The 22,807-nt window shown below is 42.6% G+C and overlaps 1 protein-coding gene across 1 annotated transcript in view; it reads right to left on the reverse strand.

Moving 5' to 3' along the window:
• The window catches only part of HYDIN (HYDIN axonemal central pair apparatus protein), a 322,142-nt gene that overhangs the window by 126,983 nt on the left and 172,352 nt on the right, over positions 1–22,807 (reverse strand). Inside the window, exons 19-23 of the mRNA XM_045819132.1 lie at positions 16,623–16,861; positions 13,617–13,875; positions 11,762–11,905; positions 7,178–7,321; positions 1,827–2,140 (exon numbers count right to left, since the gene is read on the reverse strand). Of these exons, the coding sequence (XP_045675088.1) occupies positions 1,827–2,140; positions 7,178–7,321; positions 11,762–11,905; positions 13,617–13,875; positions 16,623–16,861 (1,100 nt within the window). The remainder of the gene's footprint in view (positions 1–1,826; positions 2,141–7,177; positions 7,322–11,761; positions 11,906–13,616; positions 13,876–16,622; positions 16,862–22,807) is intronic.

Below are 22,807 nucleotides of genomic sequence, written 5' to 3' on the forward strand. Positions count from 1 at the left end.
CGGCCCAGGAGTTAAGGCAGCCACTCGGGGGCCACGGGAGTAGAGCTGATCTGAGAGCGTGGCTGACACATGGAAGACAGCAGAGACCCAAGCTTTGGTGACCCTGTTTGAGTCCTTGTGTTAAGCCAGGCCAGAAGCCAGAATGAATCTGGACTTTCGAGTCATGGGAGCCAATGAATGTCCTTTCCTTTTTATTTTTGTTTAGGGTCAGGTTTCCTGCCACTTGCACAGAATTGTATCCATGTATCCTAACTAATATAAACGTACCCTTCTTGTTACTGAGATGCGTCCCTGCTTATCCATCTGGAACACATAACTGTGCTTCTACGTGCAGCCTTCTGCGGCTCTTCTGAGCGGTCACCCCCTCTGTCGCCCCCCAGAGCCCAGCACGACCACCTGTCCACCGTGGTTTACACGTGTGGCTCCTCAACAGCCTCTGGCCAGAGGTCATTGTGCCATACTCACTCTGTACCCTGGATGTCTCACACATTATCTGGTGCATAAGAATCACTTGTCAAATGTTTTCTCAGTGACTCTCTGAATGAATGAATGAATAATGAATCATAGGCAGAGGCTCAATATCAACATACAGGCAGACACTGAAGCAAGTAAAAGAAGGGTTAAATGAATGCTTAAACGAATAAAAAAAATTGAGTTATCATCTCCAGTATTGGCCAAGTACATTTTCAAAATGTCATTATTTTAATTATGAAAATGGCCTCTCGACAATAAAAAAATAAAGCGTATCCCTTGCTCCCAGATGGAATGAACTCATTTAGTTATGTTACATCAGAATAACTTCACAGAATCTGGTATTCAGAGCTCGTTAGGTCAGGTTGGTTGGTTTTCCCATAATTAATTTAAATGTTCATCTTCTACAGAATTTCACTCCAAACCTGAACGGCCCTCGACACCTAAAGACCGGGTTCCGTTGCTCAGGCCCCGGCCTGGCTTTAGCGCTATGTCCGGTCACCCTTAATTGTCTAAAGACAACATCCAGAGCGGCCACCATTACCATGGTAACAAGTGCTGAAAAGGAAAGGGTGGCTGTCACGTACAAGACGGGGGCTGCGTGCAGAAACCACCGACAAGCCAAGGAAACGTGAGGCTTCCTCAGTTAACCATGGCCACTCGACATTTGGTGCTGGACACGGAGCAGCCAAAACACCCAATAAAGAAGCCCACCGGTCCTGGGTGCCGGGGAGGCTTGGCCCAGACAAACACGTTCCTGAGGTCTGACTAGAACAGGCTCTTTATATGGATTTAGCTTCCAATTGCACTTAAATTTCATCGAACAGGAAAGGCACCCTAAACACAAACGTTGTGAAAGTAGCGTTTCCCTCTCGGCACTCATAACTCCTGCTGTTCCGTACCTGGGCACCTGCATGTGAGCCACAACGAAACGCACTGAGACAGGCGGCACCTGGAGCTCCGTGCAGCACATCTTCAACGTACGGAGCTAGGCAGCTCGTTCTTCGGGTTCGGAATGGTTATTAAGAAAACTGTACAGAGGCCTTATTTTTTAGTGACAAATGTATAATAATCTAATCACTAGACTCAAAATTAAAGCAGGCTCATGGATATTGCTCCGTTAATTTAGAGGCAACTGGGACTTTCAAAGATGTTTTATCTGCCTTTCTTGCCGTGCAATCAAGGAGGGACCGTGAGTGCAGGCTCTTTGTTATCTTTGTCAATAATCAGTTGTCAGAACCACAAGTATTCGTGAAAGACCAGTGCACAGACTCTAGGAAGCCAGTGCAAAGCCTGAAGGCGAGAACCAATGAGCAGCAGAGAAGAGCTCTGCAGGATGGCTGCGCTGGTGGTACCTTATTTGATTTTCCTCGCTGTTCGCCTGGAAGAACCAGCGGAACTTCACAACCAGGGGGCTGCAGTTGGCGACTGTCATGTGGCGGATCGCCTCCGTATCGTTCAGAATGCAGCCGAAGTCCAGTTCCATGGTCTCGAAGCTGAGGTTGGGGAAGTGCACTTCCCCACGCAGCTTCAGGCTGTCTACCTGAGGGTGCTCCAGGTACTTGATTGCTAGAGTTTCCTCTGCCACCCAGTTGTTCAGATCGTGTCTGTAGAAAGGGTCAAATTTGATCAGCAGGCTCTTTTCTTCCCCAATCTCCAGTTTAACAGGCTGAAAACAAGATGAAGGGAAATGACCAACTTTGGTACTGTGGGTTTCCAACCTGATACAGGAAACAGTCAACGTTATTTCAATATACTTATGTACACACACAGATGCGTACATACACACATAGTACTATGAAATACATATATACCATGCTTTATCCAGAATTAGGGAGCCACACACACAGGTAATAGCTGGTGTATCTATAACTACCTATATTTATTGAGATTACAGATATTTCTGTATTTGCACAGATACATTCTACTAGTTGAAAATGAAAGTAAGAAAATTCTGGAGAGGAATTATTTGGAGGAGGGGATTTTTAAGAGCTGTGAGATGATAAAGATTGAGGAGTTGTACAAAGGAAAGTCTACAACAAAGAGCTATTATAAAAATATGCTTAACTGGAAGTAAGTTAGACTGTAAAATGCTCTTCCTAGACAAATGGGAAAAGTTCTTTATTTAAGAAATTTCAAAAAGGCTTTCTAAAGCACGTGGGGGCAGGGGGTCTCTGTGGAAGACGACCCAGAAAGGGATGGCTTAGGTGATTTAATTTCTTTTCTAACGTCTGTGATTCTCTCCAGCATGGCGTTGTCTACTTTCCACTGTTTTCTATTCAACTTAAAATGACACTCGAGAGCTGTACTGAGTTTGTTGGGTAGGTTTTGTTTGTTCTTTTTCTCTCTTTGATTCAAATCCCCATGTGTTCCTTGATGCCAAGGCCACAGTAACATCTTCCTATGGAAAGCCTAGCTAGGAGGGATTTTTTTTGTTGTTGTTGTTTTTAAAGGATTTGCTCAATTCCCACATTTAACGGGCACAAAAGCCACCTCCTGGTTCTGCAGAAGGTGCCTGGAGGCAGCTGGAGGAACGCACACAGGGCCCAGTCTGTTGACAGAGCTGTCCCCCGTCGCCGACTTTGAGGGTTCAGATATTTAACTGCGCGTGGGAGTGCCGTATATTAGACGGTTTCAGCGGACGGAGCCCATCACCTGATTCGAGAGTCAGAGAGGGCGATGCCTCTTCAGTGGGCTAACCCCACCTGAAAGCCTGGCGGGCCACTCTGCACGGCTGTCCGGGCACAACTGGGAGCCCGCTCTTGTAGACCACGGCATCCTCAGCCCTTGGGACCACAGTGCTTGGTGTTCAAAGTCTTTGAAGATTGACTCAAACATTTTTTCCCCAGAGAAGGAATTTTTTGTTTTGTAGAAAAAAATACATACCTATAAAATTTTACATTATATATAACAGTACAAAGAAGAAATTAGAAACTTATCTAGAATGTCACCATATATTATTTCTCAGAGTTCACTTTTGATACACTTTAGTCCAGACATGATGGATGGCTAAATAAAATTTTACAAAAATAGAGTTAGACTAATTTATTTTCAAATATCATGTCTGAAATTTTTCTCGGAGAAAAGCCTCTTCTTATACAACAGATGTTAACCCTGAAATCACGGACCCTGGAGCTGGACTGCTGGAGCTGAAATCCTGGACTTCTGGTTAGTAGCTCTGTGGATCTGGGTAAAGTTAGTTGGTTTCCTGCCCTTGGTCTCTTCCTCTTCATTGTTTTAATTTAATCTTTCTTGTATTTTTTCCATCACCCTTTAGTCCCCTTATACCACCCTACCCCCAGCAACCATCACACTGTCGTCCGTGTCCAGGAGTCCTTTGCCTAGCCCTCAGCTTCTCCATCTGTAAAATAGGGCCAATAATGGCCTATTTTTTAAGAGGATGAAATGAGTTAATATACATATGATGTCTTCAGAGTAGTGCTTATGGTATAGAAATATCAATTATTACTATTATCCCTTTCTCATCAAGAAAAAAGATGGTTCAATATGAAGCAGCTTCATCTTTAGACAGCATCTTACTGACACCCAGGTGTAAAGGGGATGAAGTCAGCATGTTTATGCTTGCCCCATCTCCCAGATGTTACTGGTTGTAGCGTTAATTTTTAGAAGCCAAGGCATACAACACTCTGTTCTGAAATCATAATTGCCAAAGTTGCTGGGTCTCAGTTGTTGATGCACTCAGTCCTCCTGCCAGTCTTGTTCTCATTTTTTTTTTCTGAGTACCTTACTTGGTTCTTCTGAACGACTGTATTTCATTGGCCAATCAGTTTTTCAACAAGGGTATGCGCGTGCTGAATTCATTTAGTTCTTGTGTTCTGAGAGTGTCTGTGTGTTATGTTTGTATCCAAAGGACAATTTGACTGGTTATAAAATTCTTGGGTCACGCTTTCTTTCTGTCAAAACTCTGCAGCATTGCCCCACTGCCATCCGCCATTGAGTGTTAATGTTGGGAAGTCCCAGGTTAGTCTAAAATCTTCCCCTGAGGGTGCGGGGGGTCTCTTCTTTTCTGCTCTGATGCCATGGGATTCTCCGGTTATCAGTAAGACCAGTCACTTACCTAAGATATGTCTCACTGTTGAATATTCTGTATCATTTTGTCCCAGGACAAGGTATGGCCTTATTTTTTAAATCTTTAAAAAATACTTCACTTGTATTTTCAAATAGATAGAACAATGAAAAGCAAGTAACCCTGTGCCTATCTCCCTCTTACTCAAGCTATTCCCCTCCCCTGAAGTAACCAGGGTGGCAAGCTATTCCCTCTCCTTGTGGAGCTATTGTATGCAAATAAAATCACATTTGTATCTCTGTGTTTTTTTGGCAGGGGGATCACTCATCAGTGCATATGGAGCTGCCTCATTCTTTTTAGCAGCTGCATTTTATTCCGTCACATAATTCTGCCATGACTGATTGAACTGATCTCCTTTTGAGGGACGTTGGCTCCCAGTCTTCTACTCTAACGATCAGGGCTGCAGTCAGTACCCTTGTCTGTACGTCCTCATGACTGGGTCTGTAGGACCCGCTCCTCGGAGTGGAATAGCTGCGTCCATGGTATGGGCATTTAAAATTTCGATCACCCTGGCCATACCGTCTTCCAGTGCACGCCTCACCAACACCGTGGGGGAATCCACGTGTCTGCGTGCCCTTCCTGATATGGAGCACTATCCCAGCTTTGCTCTTTGCCAACCTAATAAGGATTTTTTGTAGTAATTTTAATTTGCATTTCTTCTAATATAATTAAAATTGAGCATATTTTCATATACTTAAGAGCCATTTTATTTTTCTTTTTGTGAATTCTGTTCATTTCCTTTGCCTATTTTTCTATCAGGTTATTGTATTTTTCTTGTTGATTTATGGAAGCTCTTTATTTTTTAAAATTATATGTATATTTGTATTATAGTTATGCATGCAAATGATATAAAAGGTCAAACTGCTCTACAAGAGCCATTATAAGAAACAGTAGTTCCTGACCCCCCTGCATCCCAACAATCTGGAGGCCGCCACTTCTCAATTCCTGTAATAGGACTGGGCTCTGCCCCGGCTTGGGGCAGAGAGGGAACGATCAGGTGGTGGACACTCCCCAGGTGGGATTACTCTGGGGTGCGGACACTGACACTAGAAACATTAACTTTCCCCACACAGTCTGATCGATTTCCCTGGCAAAGAGCACGTACTTTATGTCTTGGGATAAAAGCCAGCTGCCCGTGTCTTTTGTGTGTGGTCGGGTGGGACAGTTGTCTGGTGCACATAGAATCCCTCTGTTTTCAACACTCTGCTCACACTTGTTGCCTCTGAGCCCAGGCGACTTGGGCTGACTGACTCCCACATGTTTGCAGCCTTGCTGGAGAATTTTCTAGGCTGCAGGTTTCGTGCCTTTTTGTCAACCCACTCCAACCTCCTTCTGGAGCCGAGAATTTGTTCAAATCTCTCAATATTTGGTTACACCATCCTCTTCCCCCTTTATTTTATTGCTCTGGGCTCCTTCCTTTTGAACATTTCTACTTTTACCTTAATAAGATTTCAGGAGGATAAGAGTGGGTCTAATCGACCACCCAGACCGAGAAAGCTGCTTATGTCTGAATTCTCATTTTCTCATCCACTGGTTTTCCTCAGCTCTGTGAGTTCACTCTTCATCTCTCTGAACACTTCATCTCTCGTCCTTGGGCTCTTCTCAAACACAAACCATATCATCTGGAATTTCTTTGAGACTGGAGAGAGCCCATGTTTATACTTTTCTTCTTCCATACCTTGGTCTCCTTGCAGTAGATTTTCATCTGCCTCTTGCTTATGATCATTTCTTCCTTTTATTTCTGTTTCAAGATCTTGGCTGGTTTGTTCCCAGCTCGTGCTTGAATGAGACCCACTAAAGAATTGTGAGGAGGGGGAGTGGAGGGCAGCAGTGCAGTTTACAGCCCAGCCACAAGCCACGTTCTGTCTGCACCACCCTCTCACCAAGCAGCTCTGAGCGCCCCCGCTCTCCCCCAAAGAGCCATCTCCCTGAGAGCGGCTCACAGCAGATCTTAAGTTACAGGCTCCCTCTTCTGAGCTCCTGCCTTCCTCCTTTACAGCACTTCTCTGTTGGAGGATGGTACGTGGCTCTGGTTTCTGTTCAGTCCTCCTTTTCTACAACTCTGCCATGACACGTGGCCCATGGCCCAGCTGTTCGGGTGTCCTCATGCCCAGCAAAGGAGCACAGGGATGATCTTACAGGGATGTGCAGAGAACACTGCCTCCTGCCCCAGACTGGGGGCTGGAGAGCTCCTGCCTCCTCCCTCCGCCCACTCAGATTTCTCAGCATCTGGAGATAAGCTGGCTGTTTGAAAGACTGGGTTTTGGCTACTTCCTCGTTTCCTTGAGTATGGCGTTTTGATTGAACTTGAAGGAGGGGAATTAAAAGATCTTTACTGTTATTAGTGAAGTCACTGTTTTCTAAAGATTAGTTTTATTATAATGAAGCTCATCATAATGAGCCAGAAATTCGTACATCATCAATAATATTTTTTCTACTGATTGATACTGAAATTTATTTAGGACTCATTTAAATTTTTCTGCATTCTTTTCTCATTATATTTTTCTGGACTGAAATTAGGTAGGGGACTCACATTATTCTCTTCCTTTCTCACATACACAAACTCCCCCCTCCCCACCCCAACAAGGAGCTTGTTAGGACAGTCCTCTGTCAAGTTACCTCAGGGGGCAAGGGCAGCAGAGACTTATCAGTCTCACAGATGAAGAAGGGTGTGCTCGTTGAAAGCAACACGTTCACGGGCAGGGTGGAAATGTTCTTCATGACCAAGGGCTGGTAATCAGGTTTCAAGACAGTGTTTGGTTTCTGCAAAAAAAGAGAAAGGAAGAAACAAGCCAAGTTATGATAAATATAGTAAGGCTTTAGGAACAAAAGCCTCATATATATATATATATATATGTATAAAATATGCATATACACACACATACACACATACCCCATATGTATAAATAAGCACATGCCTTTTTTTCTCTTGTACAGATTTAGATAAGTAATTTGGAATATATGGTGGCCTATGAGAGGTGAAACTACCTAAGTGAGAAAACAGATTAGATTTCTTACTCTGCTGTTGCCTGGTTAAAACAAAACAAAACAAAACAAAACCCCACAAAAAACCTAGACAAGCCATGGCCCTAGATAGAACTATTACTACAGAAGTTTCCATAATGTCATAAAACAAACTCTAATAATTTAGTGGTATCTGTGGAAGAACCCCTGTATCAATATAATGAATAAAACGTTTTTTTCTTCTACAGTATTTTTTCCATGCTCAAAATACTCAAATTGCCAGTATATTTTTCTTGTTAATTTGACAAGTACTCAATTTCCTCTAAATTTTTCCTGATGACACTGGGATAGACTATTTAGAAGCGTTTTTTTACTCTGTTGAACATCAGACTTAATTTTTCAACTGGATAAGAAGGCGGCATTGGAAACAGATCCTGAGCCACACGTTTCTGGTCAGACTGATTTTCCTCGTTCTGTGCTGGGATCCGCGTGGTTTCCCGCATGCCCTGGGTCCTTGAGTGTCAGCAGGAGTCGATGTGAAGCCTCAATCCGTGGCCTCCAAAGAGAATCTGCTTCCAATCATTCTCTGGCTCCTCTAACAACTCTAGTCTGTTTTTCTTGGGCTCTTTGTTTTGGTTTGCTTTTTCTCCTTATTCAGATTTCAGTTAAATTCCCTTGATTCCACATTTTCATCTGACCCTGTCTCTGCTTTTTTAATCCAGCACGGTCTTCTTTCCACTGCAATTCTTGGATGCCCTGGCTCTGGGTGAGCTCATGGGATCAGCATCCTTTGTGCCTTAGTTGGGGCTGCTATAGAAACAGTATAGACTGGTGGTGTAAACAAAGACGTGTATGCCTCACAGCTCTGGAGACTGGGCAGTCCCAGGCCAAGGTGCCGGCAGGTCTGGTGTCTGGGGGCCTGCTTCCTGGCTTGTAGATGGCCGTCTTCTCACTGTGCCCTTATGTGACTAGAGAGACATTATCTCTCTTGTCTCTTCTTATCCCACGCATGCAAGCCCCACCTTCACAACCTCATCACCTCCCACAGGCTCTCCCTCCAACATCACCACATTGGGGATTAGAGCTTCAGTATTTGAATCTGAGGAGACACACAGCCATTCAGTCGGACAGTTGGCTGAATCTCCTGCCTCGGATGTGCTCCATCAGCCCCTGCACAGGGGTTTGGTCTGACCCTCACCAGGAGATGCCAACCGTCGTTTCCCTCCCTCCAACATGGTAGCACAGGGACTGGACTCAGCTTGCATTTGCAGACTATACCCTACGGTTTGAGGGAGGGTAAAGCGGCACTGTAGGACTATCAAAGGCCATATGGAGAACTGTCCCCCCAGTGACTTTCCCCAAGGCTGCTGTGTCACTGCAGGTAGTTTTGAAGCGAAGAAGCCACATTTGGCTGGTTTGGCAAGAGGCCATTTAGAGGTTAGTGATGAGAAGGAGTCGATGCAGAGAATCTGTTCTATTTTAAAATGACCCCTTTCCCTCTCGGTTGTTTGTCTCCCCAAATATCAGGAGATAGGATTTGCTCCTGGACTTCATGAAGCAAACTGGCTGCTGGTTTCAATTGACCTTTTCAAAGTCCACAAAGATGTGGTTTCATCTCTGTGGCTTATGAATGGTACAATAGTTATAAAGCAGATCAAATCTGAGGAAATGGTCACAGAAAAATTCTCCCCACAGGCAGTGTTGGTGTCATTATAGTCTAGTGCACTAAATCAGATACACTGCCTTGAGCTGAAAATAAGGAGACAGAATAGATAATTGGGTGTTACATAAGTAAATATGAATACCGAGACCTACCAGGTCTCTTGCACATACTGGGTAATGAAGTTGCAATTCTTCACTGTCCCTGCTATGGATTAAATGTGAGCAGGAAATGAACAATGAAAAATAACCATAGCTGGACAGGTTTCCGATTGGTGATATTTAGCAGGGAGAGAAGGGTAAAATCACACGGGGAGCTGTGACTCAATTCATTTTTTAATTCAATAAGTCACTGCTATATTAAAATATTTGCTATTTTATTCTAGTGATAGAGTCAAAAATACCTTAAAAAAGAAAATGCTTTTTAAAAAAAAAACAAGGCTAAAGGATTTAAAGAGAAGAAAAAGAATACAACCCACACATTTTTATGAATGTTTACAGGCTTAGAAAAAAATCTAGTAAGAAACAAAGTTACGTATTTAACATATACTATAATTTCTTACATTGAATAATTATTCAGTAAATATGCTCTGATTTTTCTCTGTGTAGTTACGTTTAGAGAAAATATGATGCCACCAAACTCGGTGCAGCTACCACCAGTAAATATCTGTCCTGATCACTTAGAAAGAATCTAAAACAGAGCAGTGAAAGCTCAATAACTGTTGTAAGAACTCGTGTAGTATTTTCTTTTTATATGTCTCATGGAGCCTGTCACGGTTAGTTTAACGTCCTGTAACGGAAACCCTTATTCTGCTTCTTTATTGTCTACCTCCCCCAGGAGTCTGTTAAGCCTGGGACTTTGCTGTGCCTTCGCTGCCTCATACACAGTGAGTGCTCAAGTTACCTGTTGATTTGAACTTGTATATCTCCCCTCCTCTCCTTGGCTATATGGCCCTTAGTCATCTCCTGGCAGCACCATACCCATGGCGGGTGCTCAGGAGATATTTATTTAAAACACACAAAATATGAGGGAACCCGCTACCAGCATAAATTCTCCTGCAAGCCTCCAGTAATGAAAGGAGCCCTGGCTGATTCCCACCCTAACTGATTAGGCACTGCCGCACCCCAAACTTTTTATATGACAGCAGAGACCGCACTGTGGGACAATGACTCCCTTAATGCTTGGTCTTCCTGGTCAGCTTCGAGGTTCATCAGGGAGGGACTATACTCACTGTTGTACCACTAGCACCCGGCACAGTGCTTGGCACGTGGTAGGCCTTAATAAGCATTCCACTCAGCAGCCAGAGTGACTGTTTCAATGAATACATCTGACCGTGTCACTCCCCTCTCTGAAGCCCACCAGTGGCCACCCAGACATGCCTCTCAGGCATGCCACACTCACTGGCCCTTGCCCCCTCTTCCAGATAGACCTCATGCCACTGCCGACATGGTCTCCATCTAAGGAGGCTTCCCAGGTCTCTGTGCTCGCCAAGCACTTTCCTAGCCCAGGCCTTTTGTGTGTGCTATTCCTTCTCCCCGTCTCTTGCCACCAGACTGCCTCCACTTTTTCTTCAAGTCTCAACCTGAGGCACTTGCTCACGGAAGCCATCTGTCACCACAGAAACAAATAAAGCCACTCTCCTGATACGTGCTCTCATAGTAACTTACACTTCTTCTTCATAGCACTGTTTCGAATTGTAATTTAAACAATTGAACTTTAATACTTTGTTTACAGCTGTAACTTCAATCAATCTCTTGGCTTTAAGTACGCCTCACTGGTTCACCAGATTGTCAGCACCAATACACTACTGGTGCAGAAGAGGCATTCCACATGTCTCTGTTTTGAATGTTAGATGGAAGTCTGTTGAGGAGTAGGTCTCAAGTTCTACTGTGAAAGCTCCTGCACCTCCTCACTATCCTGACCCCCCGCCCTAAGCAGCAGTCATTCCCATCTCTTCCCTGTCCCCTGCCGCCCCGCTTATTGCTTGCCCTTAATGGCCATATAAAGTCATGGACATGTGTAGCCATATAGTTTAAGAATGTGAATCAAACAGTTTAAGTTGATTATTGTCAGTGTTGGTGATCTACATATTAGCTTAACTTGTATCTCGGTTGCCCCACGCATCCCATGGGAATGATAGCAGAACCTGTAGCATAGCTCGTGGTGAGGGACAACAGGGCAAATGCATGTGATGAATATGGCTCAGTGCCCAGCACAAACCAATCAATACACTGCAGCAATTCTTACTGATTATTATGATTATCAATAATCATCCAACCCTGTCTATAACTGTGATGTTTATTTTATCTAGTTAGAGTAAAATGATCGACTACAGTATATTTTCAGTGTACTAACATCAGGAATGATGGATGTAGAATTTCTGTAACCATTTACATTTCAAAGAAATGTAGGTTTCGATTCAGAATTTTTAGTTGAAGGGGTACAGGCCTCTGAAGCTTAAAAAAGCACAGGCTGGGTATGGGTACATCAGACTTCCCATCAATTTGGCTTCTCTAATGAAGATGTGGACACACTGACCCCAGAGGGAGCAGCCAGCCCTCCCCCGCACGCCCGCTGACCTTCTCCAGTCGGTATAAGAGCTGCTTGGTGGAGAGCTGGATAAGCGGCTCTATAAACTCGCAGATGATGTTCACGGTTATCACCATGCTCTTCCTCTTCTGTCTCCCAATAACGGCGTGGCACACGAGCTTTTCTTCGACTATCTGCAGATGAGACACACCAGCATTCTGAGAACAGCCACAGCTCAGAAAACTTAATTCTCCACAGTCGGCAAAGGGGTTCTCAACTGCCTGCCTGGGAACACTGGGGAAGGGCACATTTTTTGAATAGTGCATTTCAGGTATTCTCTGTCACACAATTAGTACCTCATTAAATATGTCCTGGATGGAACCTGCATCCATTTCTGACTGCCTCTGAGGACACAATCAATTGACTGTCAGTTCGACAAATATACATATAGAAGGTGCATTAGGACCACAGGTTAACAGTCATCAGGACTATTAGGCACTGGGCATACCAAACAGTGATGGACGAGGTAGATGAAACCCTTGTGGGTTTATAGTTCGATGACAGTTCTATTTATCAAGCTAGTCAGAAAGTGTCTGGGAAAAATTTTTGTCTTTCATATTTGAATATTTAAAAATTGTGCTATAGAAGTGAATATTTCTTTGCCCCCCTTTCCCCACCCCCACCCTGAGGTCCTGATTTATATAAATTAGAAAGGACGCAGAGTGAATTTATATTATGATTAGCTTGTATTGAAGAGTGCTCAGGGATCAGATGTTAATGAATTCAAGTCTCTTTTCAATTATGTAGCATAATTTGGAAGAACGTTCAGGGAAGCCTTTAGTAAAGCTGAAACTGAATTTAGAACCCTGGAAGCTCAGATTGCGATGCCTTTAAAAATATGGCCAGCTCCCAATCGTGCCATTGTAAGTGTGCTCCCACAACAGGCTGTCAGCTTCCGGAAATGAGGGCTGCCTTCGTCTTTGCATCCTTAGTGCCTCGCATACTGTTTATCATATGGCACATACTCCGTAGAAGCTGGCCAAACTCCCGAGTAACAGAGAGAAAAACCACCTAGTATACTCACTCCACAGTGAAGCAATGAACTAGCTTTGCTGTCTTGTCTGTTGGAAGATAAATTTCTTATTGTTTCCTATTTCCCGAGGAGAAAGTTCAGCAGCACCTCCTAACTCAGCGACACCAGGAGGGGCAGAAGCAAGCGCCAGTTCTCACTGACAAAGTCTGCACTTGTGAGGTAGAAGAGGCTCACAAGTGATCACAAACGTTCCTTTTAGGTTTCTGATGGTTTCCAGTCCCCACGAGGGGACAGTAATAAACAGGCATGTTTCGGATTTGCATACATGTTTAAGCAGAATGGTGATGATGTAAATAAGAACAGATCATCACAGTTGCTGAAGATAAATGCAACTCTTTTATTAATACATAAAAAGATGATGGTTATAAATGTGATGCTGTGAATGTCATACCGAGAGGAAAGGAGCTGGGGATGTCGCAATACCTGGACTGAAAAGCCCAGAGAGTTTTTATAGAAACACCCTTTTGGAATAAGTATGAATACTGCTAAGCGTTCACTGGGGGCTTAGCTTTGGCTGAAGGCTGGATATCCCTCTCCCAGAGACTCACTGGCTGGTCACTGCTGCCTCTGGGAATGAGAACCTGCTTTAATTAGCATTTGAAGGTTGGGTTTATGGTAGCTGTAGAAACAAACATAAAACTGAGCAGAGCTGAACTGTAAAAGCAATGCGTGCTGCCATGGTAACTCGGGGCTACACGTAGGCCTTCAGAAACCACATTGTTTCTTCAGATAAATGTCAAGGAACTCGCCTGAGAAATACAGCAAAGATTTATTCAGGAGAAAAGCAGGTTCTAAGCGTGCTGTCCTCTTACCCTGGGAGTAGCAGAATAGCCTTCAAGTACCACATCGATCGTCTGCTCTGGCTGCAACTCCATCCTGACGGGATGAAGCTGAAACACAGGGCTCTGGGGGTCCCTGGGTGCCTGGGAGCTGTGGCATGGCGGGAGGCTGTTGGCAGGTCCTTTCTTGCTCGGCTTGTTCTGGAGACAGGGATTTTCGTTCATCCAGTATAACTGTTGGACGCGACGGCCCTTGTTGGTCAACTTGAAGTTGTAATAACACATGTTCAGGCTGGAAAAGAGGAGGCAAGTATTGAGAGAACTCAACTTTGGCATGTTCTGTTCAGCTCTACACCCTTGGGATTTACCCCCCGAGAAGTAATTTAAAAGTGAACAGGGAAATAGACACAATTTTTAATGTAGGAAGACTCCACCATAGTGCTACTAGGAGCTACCACAGCAAAGGGACAAAGTAGCATCTAATCATGGGGTCCATGAACTAAAGTCAGACACTGGAGTTTGGCTCCTGAGTTGTCATCACCAGGGAAGGGACCATGGGAAAGACTGATCCCACAGAAAGACTGTGTCTCAGTCTTTCCCAGCAGGTCAAGCAAGCCACAGAACAGACAGACACAGGTCATGTGAAAGCCACTCTAATTCACGAGAAATGGCTCTGAAGAGTAAACGGAAAAGCAAAATACCTACTGGAGGAGAAACATATTTCAAATTGTGTCGAGCAGATTTCTACTGACTGAGTGAAATGTCTTGTGATGGGCTCAATTTGAAGGGAACTTCAGGGAGAAATGGCACATACCCTCTAAGCCTTACCAAAGCTCAAGGGAAGTGTAACAGTCCAGAGTACCTGCTGGAATGGTCGTTTTTCTCAGACTAGCTTGCTTTAAAGATGCTGCTCTTTCGCTTCCTCATTCATCCATTCCCCGAGCAGTTATTAAGGACTGCGTGATTGTTCAGCTCACTGTTAAACATGGGGATTTCTGAGACCTTGGAGGTTGTTCAAATGTATTTTTGTTTGGAATTTTCTTTGACCAATTTATAAACTTTCAAAATACATTTTTTTTTCAGGGAGAAAACTCAGCTCAGGATTTAATTAAATTAAAAATTTTTTATTAGGCTTTGAAAGTTTATACCATCTGTTCCTCCCTAGGAATGATATCATGTCTAATGAGTAATTTGCAGCATCAGATAAATGAGTATTTGCCAGTTGTCAGGTGTAATAATTTCATTCTAGATATGTGTCCACAGGGCATGCTCAGTGGGCTCTTCAGTCAGTAGTTTGTCTTCATGGCTATGAGTAGGCTTTGGGGAAACCAACACACAGCACACACTGTTCACCAAGTTAGCAGGGTCTCTGCAGCTGATTTACAGTGTATCTTTCGGACATCGCAGCAACCCAGTAATAATAAGCATACTTCCTCTTATTTGATAGATGAAGAAACAGAAGTTCTGAAATTTTAAGGGCGTTGTCCAAAAACATGCAATCAAAAGAGGTAGCCTATGGATAATTTTTTAGACCGGCATGTCTCCCCATGGGCAAACTTTTCTGTAAAGGGCTGAATAATAAATATTTTGGACTCTTTGGGCCACATGGTCACTGTCACAACTACTCAATCGCCCACTATGGGGTGAAAACAGCCATAGAAAATATATGTATACAAACAGGCATGGCTTTATTTCAATAAAACTTTATTTACAGAAACAGTGGGCTGCAGCTCTACTTTTGAGGACCCTTTTGGAGATTGCTGGCATCATGATTTTATGTCAAAAAGAATGATGAGGTTTAGGCAGAAGGGAAATTGCAGCTAAAAATTCAGTTTGCTTCCATATTCATAGAAAATTATAGGCTAAACCTCCCAATTCCAAGCAAGTGACAGAATATCCTTTGGGGCTATTTGACACTATTTGTAGACTACAGAGAATGTGTAATGAAGTCTGGGTGACAGTACTTTGTTTCTGTAATCATGTTTGCGTATACTTGAAGAAATTTGGGAAGAGAAGCATGAAATGCATTGACAAAGTGCTCCTGCTTGTGGCCGACAGGCAGGCAAGGAGAAGCACTTTATATCTGGTTGACACAGAAACCGTAATGGAGGCTTCTCTGAAAACAGAATTCATGGTGATTTGTGGTATTTGCAGCCCAGTGTCACGGTCTGTGGATGGGTTTGTGGGGAGGGCCCTGACTGGTTTTGATTCGGAGCATCTTCTCTAAGCACAGTGTGTCCGTCTTGGTTTCGGGGCCTGCTAGACCAGAAGGCAGGGGCAGCCCTTTGAGATCTGGTCACCATAATGCGATGCGCAGGTATGCACTCAGCTGGCCCCCACAGCTGCGTGACCCCTCTGGGGAACCATGAATAAATCCCCACACACATCCTTGCCTGTTAGCATTCAGACCTCGCACATTTTTAAAGCCACGTTTAGATCATTCTGCCCGAGAGGTGTATATGCTCTGTCACCTTTTATTTAAATATTTAGATGCTCTGTTTTTTTCTGAGTGATCAAGGAGAGCCAGTTGTAGGCATCTCGGTTGTTAGTGCTATAGTCAGGAGGCAAGCAGAGCACATAATACCAAAAAAGTTACTGACTTTGCAGCTCCTGATAAGAAACATTCACAATAAATGTTTTCCTTCCTAGTTATACTCGGGTTACCACTAACATGCACCTGTATTTTCTGCATACATGGAGAGGGATTAACAGTGTATTGGAATCAAAGAGGAGAATCATGGTTGAGATTCTAGGTTCGTCACCAGGAAGTCACTGTAAGTTTGAGAGAAAATGCACTTCTGGTGGACTGTCTCTTCTCCAGCATAGAGGGACATAGCTTGGAGAATGTAACCAAGCTGTGACTAGAACATACCTTCTCATGGCCGATGCATCCATCTGGAGGGGGAAATGGAGAGAGGACAGGGAAAGGACTAAGGAGTTCAGTGCTATTTACTTAAAAGTAATTTTTTTGAAGTAGAGATGATGCTCAGCTTATATAATATACATATCTATGAAAATTCATCCATAATATTTCCCTACCTAAAATATGCTCCCAGATTGATTTCTGGAGCAAAGGGTTTATCTGAAACAATGGTGGAACCAATTCCTGAAGCCTGGACCGGAATCCGATAGGTGTTGCTATTTTTAATTTCCAAAATGACCATGTCTTTGAATGTCACTATGTCATTCAGGTTGGCGGTCAGTGTCAGCTGAACCTCATTTTCCGGGGGAACGACACCTTCGTTGGGTTCGACTGTCCAAAGGGAATTTTTGTGTGCCTGCAATACAAGACTACAAGTTAGCAATGAAGATATTCTTGGCTTTTTCTTCTGCACATGTCAAAGCCCTTTATACTTCAAATGGCTGGCACTGCAGAGCTCAATATCAGAGACAAGCATTATTTTTTTCAAACCAAAGCGGCGGGGTGTTTGTTGGCTTCCTTTTTTCAAAAAGCAATCTGATTCTGGAGAGTACAATTCTACTTTTGAATGCTCTGTGAAGATTCTTTACATCTCTTTCTCTAGATGACAGTTCAGTTCTCTAACAAGCTGCTACTAATTATCTGCTTTAATCACCAAATTCTGAGATACCAGCAGAAGGTATAACATCCTTTCTGAAATTTGGAATTTTCCAAAGACAGGTTTTTCAAGTGCAAAGTTTCTACAGTGTTATTAGTGAGTATAAACAGCTTTTGCTAAACACAATATATTACTGTGTTTATTCTATTATTCCATAATAGTAAAGAGAATTTCATCTGCTAAAATTCCAAACTTATTCTGAAATATATGATAGGAGGTGAAAATTATAGAGGTGAAATTGACTCCCATGAATCCGTTCCCTTTAACTGATTAGATCCTCTCAGCTCACCCCCTTTGCTCCTTAAGAAATTTGGCCAAACAATACCTCACCTGCTATGCTTGTCACCTTTTAAACCTGCCCCAGGACTCCTGATCCCCTTTACCCAGCTCTATTTTCCCTGCAGCACTTACCATCTTCTGACTCGTGCACAACTGACTTACTGATCATGCTTGCCTGTGCCCTTGCTCTGGAATATAAACTCTCCACAGAAGGGGTTCTTGCCATTTTTGTTCTTGCTGGTGTTGTTGACTGATACAGCCCTAGCACCTATGCCTGTCACCCAGTAGGTGCTTAATAAATATTTGGTACATGAAAGAATGTATCTGCTTTTTGATCAAACCCTCTGATGTTAGAGAACTCATTTCTCCTATAAGGTAACTTATCCCAGGGAACTCAAACTCTTGATAGCTCTTCTTAAATTAAGTAGAAATATGCTGAGTTTTTGTTTTTATTTTTTGTTGGTTGGGTTTTTTTTTTTTTTTGGACCTTCCATATGCTGGTATTTGGTCTACTCCCTTGGAGCTAAAAAGAATAAATTGAATCTCTCCCTCTTTTGATTAATAGTCCTTCACATCCTGTATCCCAGCTTTAGAAGAAACCTCATATGGCACAATCAAGCTCCAAAGTAAATTGAAAATTTGGTTGAGGTGTTCAGTCATAAACAATGACTCAGGCTATAAGAAAATGACTCATGCTATAAGCATCTCATTTAATCTAAAAATAGAAATTCTGCTTCTTCGTTGGTGATCTATTTTCTCAGGCTGCTTTTATGATTTTCTCCTTATCTTTGATTATAGTGCAGGTTCACCATAATATGCCTAGTTATGGGTTTATTTAGACAACCTACTTGGAATTTGCTACCCTTCTAAAATCTGTGGTTTGCTATCTTTTACTTCTGGAAAATTCTCAGCCATTATAAACGTTCTTCCTGCCTCATTCTCCTTCTCCTTTCCTTGTGTTACTCCAATTATACATGTGCATGACTTTCCTAATATATCCTCTCTGTCTTAGCCTCGCGTGTGCATTTTCCAATCCTTTGCTCTCTGTGCTTCCTTTTGGATGACTTCTTCTCAGCTGTCTTCCAGTTCACTAATTCTTTCTTCAGCTGGGTGTAATTACTGCTAAAGAAACCTATCGAGTCCTTAATTTTGTTTTTTTGTATTTATTTCTGAAAGCAGGCCTTATTATTTATCTTTCTTTATATATATTTTTCAGGCTATTCAGATCTTTTAAAGCTCTGATGATGATATTTGATTTATTAGCTACTCCTAGTCATGTGAAAACTTGATAAGCAAATTGTTTTTGAAACTTTTCAACTAAATATAGCAAATACATATTCAATGGCTTGAGGTCCCGATGTTGTGGGAGACACAAAAATGCCCAGAGATGATTCCTGGCCTCCGAGGAGCTGACAGTAATGACATCCAGGACTCCAACAGGTAAACAACAGAAACGTGAGTCAGAAACGCAAGGCACGGGTGGAAGTGCTTCAGGGAAACCTAAAACCCAGGATGCTTTTCCAGAACAGACAATGTTGGTACGCTTTATTACATGACAAACATACCAGGCGCAGTTTATTTTCCCTCCTGTTGTGACACTGGGCTTAATTATCAGGTAGGATGATTCTTAATTGTATTTTGCTATTGATTTTAAAACATTCCAATTTACTCTATTCTAATGTCATATATAAGCAATGATCTCAAAATTAACAAAAAGTGTATCCTTATTTTGATTACTATGCCATCTCAATCAATTTTGATGGTGTTGTTTTATTTTGGGGAAGAAACTACTCAGAATTACATATATGGATTCATATTTATAGAAAATATTTAGTGATTACCAACAATGCACTGGGAAAAGGCTGAAAAAAGAAGAGATGTGTGATCATTCAGAAGCTTCCAGGATAATAACTGAGAGGCAAAGCTAAACCCTCCCATTCATGGGGGCAGAGTGTGATTATCCCCTCATGAATCCTCCTCAGTTTCTCACGCTCATCCTGACTGTGGCAGTTCAGAGGGAAATCTCTAAAGAAAAGCACACAGAGGAAAACAATGTATTTAGAAACAAATGCAAAATATACTTGGTGTGCTGGATTTAAGAGGACATCCCAGTCCAAAACTTTCCTTTCTTCCTTTAATTTCTATGGTGTACTTCTCCTAGCAAAAGGAAAAAGGAAGAAATGTAAAATACATACAGCTCTATGGGTGCATAGGGACAATGTAAGGCCATGAGTCGAAAACTTCTCGACAAGTGCAGGGTGGGTTTGGAAGAGCGCTGCACTGATGATCACTGTAAGTAAGAAGAATGTACACTGTAATTTTTAGGCAAGGGTTAGGAATGTTAGCCGGGTAGAACCTTCTAGGGCGGCAGTGACTTGGAACGCCACCAAAATCCAGGTCTGGCCCCATTATAGATTCAGAAACTGGATTTGGTTCTGAATGGTCACTCTCTCAGGAATGTGTTCATAGCTATTTAATAAAGAGAATCTAAAATTTAAAACCAAATGCCAATTTCCCAACTAACAGCTGAGGACAGACCAGAATGCTAGTTACATTTCATCCTGGTTTGCAAGTCTATATGGAAACAAATAAACTGTATTTAAAAATTTAAAGAAGTTAAATAAAGCAAAGGAGAATAGTTCTCAACATGATAAATTGTTTATAAGAAGGATGTAGGTGAAATTTTATTTTAATTTTGGTATTAACAGAAAAGATAGATTTAATTCTATGTCAAAAGTCCTATTATTACTCCTGATCTCTTAAGAGACATCTTTAGAGACATAGATATTAAACAAATATTAATTACTATACTAGATAAACTAGGGCTGAGATGGGATATTCGTACGATAATTATGTCTTTTTCAAAAATATTTGTGGAAAATATGTTGACTTTTGCACAACTCAAACTGTTTTTTTAAAATTTTCTCTCTAACCTTCTACTCACAGTAAATTAGCCCTAGTAAAGTGCTAAAATATTAAGGAAACAGTAAGCAAAGGCTGTCTTTCCAGAATGTCATCCTTCATTTTAATTTTATCTTAAAATATTATTAACAAAAAAGATAATAATCCTCATAAATTTCATTTTCAGGATTATAGATTATTATTGACAAGGGAAACTACAAGGACTGAATGTCACTATATTCTGCTCGTATTGAAGTTCAAGAAATAATCTCTAATGTGTATTCATCCACACCCCAATTTTTTTAACAGTCTGTCTTCGTCCATTCACAGCAATGTAGGCCTTTCCTACCACGCACTTCACAACTCTCGCAGCTTCTACCTGGGAGGGACCTAGTCCAAGGCCACTTCCACATTTTTAGGTGTTACAGCAGCGCCCCACTCTCAGTACCAGTTTCTGCATTAGTTTGGGCTGCGAAAACAAAATGCCATCAACTGAATGGCTTACAAACAACAGAAACTCACTTTCTGTTCCTGAGGCTGGCAGTCTAAGATCAGGGGGCCAGCACCATCGAGTCCCGGTGAGAGCCCTCCTCTGGGTGGAGGACTGCCAACTCCCCTTGTACCCTTACTGGGGGAAGTGCAGAGCAGCGCAGAGGAGGAAAGCTCTCTTAGGAAGACTCTCAAAATCACATTCACAAGGGCTCCCCGCTCATGACCTCATCTAACCCTAATCACCTCCCTAGGGCCTCCCCACCTAATGCCATTGTGGGGTAGGGTTTTAACATATGAATTTTGGGGAACACAATCATTTCATCTACAACATTCACATTCAGCCCCCTAAATTCACGTTCTTCTCACATGCAAAATACAATCTTCAATTCAGAAGAGGAATATAACCAGCACTCAACCATTTGGGGACCTTGACCTCGACTTCCAGCCTCGGGAACTGTGGGAAATAACTTTCCGTTGTTTATGAGCCACCCAGTCTGTGGTGCTTTGTTAGAGCTGCCTGCACTAAGGCATGATCCCAAAGTGAAAACCTTAAAATCCTCTGACATATTAATTATAGAAAACCACACAAAAATGAGTCCTAAAATAGCTATAAATGCGAATTAAATTTCCTGCAGATATTTTAAGATGAATCAATGTAGCTTTATTTCATCAGCATTTTTCTTAGATAGGACTTTTGGACTTACATTATTTTCAGTCTGACCTACACAATAAAGCAGTACATGGAAATAGATTTCTCATGCTTAAGTAACCTGCCTACCTCCTTACTTAGAACTACTCATCTTTCTTACTTTCAGTTTTTAGATTCTAGGCTACTATTTTAGATAAAGTAATACTAGCTGCTGTAACAACAAAAAGAATAACAAAAACCTGATACTCATGGCTTAATACAACAAAAACTTATTCCTGGCTCACGTGAATTCCAAGTGCTGGCAGGCATGGGAATAGGTTTCGGTTCCATTCAGTCATTCAATGACCCCGGCTCAACAGCTCCCGACATGTTCCACTCGTGGTTTCTAAGCCACTCTAGACATTGACACTCAGTTGGCCAACCAGAAAAGGAAGAAAATGGGGGATCACATGCTAAGATTTTATGCACCAAGCCTGCAAGTGGTACGCGACACTTCTTCCCACGTCCACGGTCCAGATTTCAGCATGCAGACACACCTCACTGCAACGGAATCCGGGAAACGTCTGCTCTGGGTCCAAGGGTAAAGGGAGATGGGCATGGTGAACTGCTAGCTGCTCTGCCAAAGCCGCCTGGCTGGGTCCATCTACTGCCATACCCTCGGGTCCTCCCCAAACGCCTCTGGGTCTCAGGTCTCAAAAGGTGAAGGGTTCGCTCCAACAGAACACAGAAGTGGGAGCACAACTTGGTATTTCAGCTCCTGTGGGAACTTTAGGGCTGAAGTTCATATGCATCTGCTGTTAGGACAAATAAAGGGGCAGCTAGAAGAGAAAATAACAATGTTCTAGGCAAGATGACCTCACACTGTTGGCCCTTTTCCGAAATTTGTGGCCTCAGAGCACTCTACATAGTTTTGTTCCTTATGAGACTCAGCTTACAGTTAAAACATAAATCAATGCCATTTTTGTCTTTTTATCAAAAAGCAAATAAATGCCTTTTGGAGGAGGGTACTGTCAATGTCATCTTTCCCGTTCTAACTATTTATTTTCTTCCTCTAGACAGGGGCACGGGTCGGTCCTCTGTTACGAGGAGAGGATGTCACCTGCCTAAGTGCTATTTCAAGCCAAGGGGCACTTGTTTCTGAAAGATGCATATGCCATTTCTGTTCTGATTCCTGCTGACGCAGACCGGCTGCTCCCAAAAGAAGACCTGAAGTTGGTCTCTGGGGCTGAATTGGCGAGTCTTCTTTTTGATGAAGTTTATTAATCACTGTTTGGCATAAAACCAGACAGCAAAGTGCATCACAGAATCCAAGAACAAGGCACATT

The sequence above is a fragment of the Phyllostomus hastatus genome, unplaced genomic scaffold (genome assembly GCF_019186645.2).
Source record: "Phyllostomus hastatus isolate PE091 unplaced genomic scaffold, TTU_PhHast_1.1 phas_scaffold_345, whole genome shotgun sequence".
NCBI classification, from domain to species: Eukaryota; Metazoa; Chordata; class Mammalia; order Chiroptera; family Phyllostomidae; genus Phyllostomus; species Phyllostomus hastatus.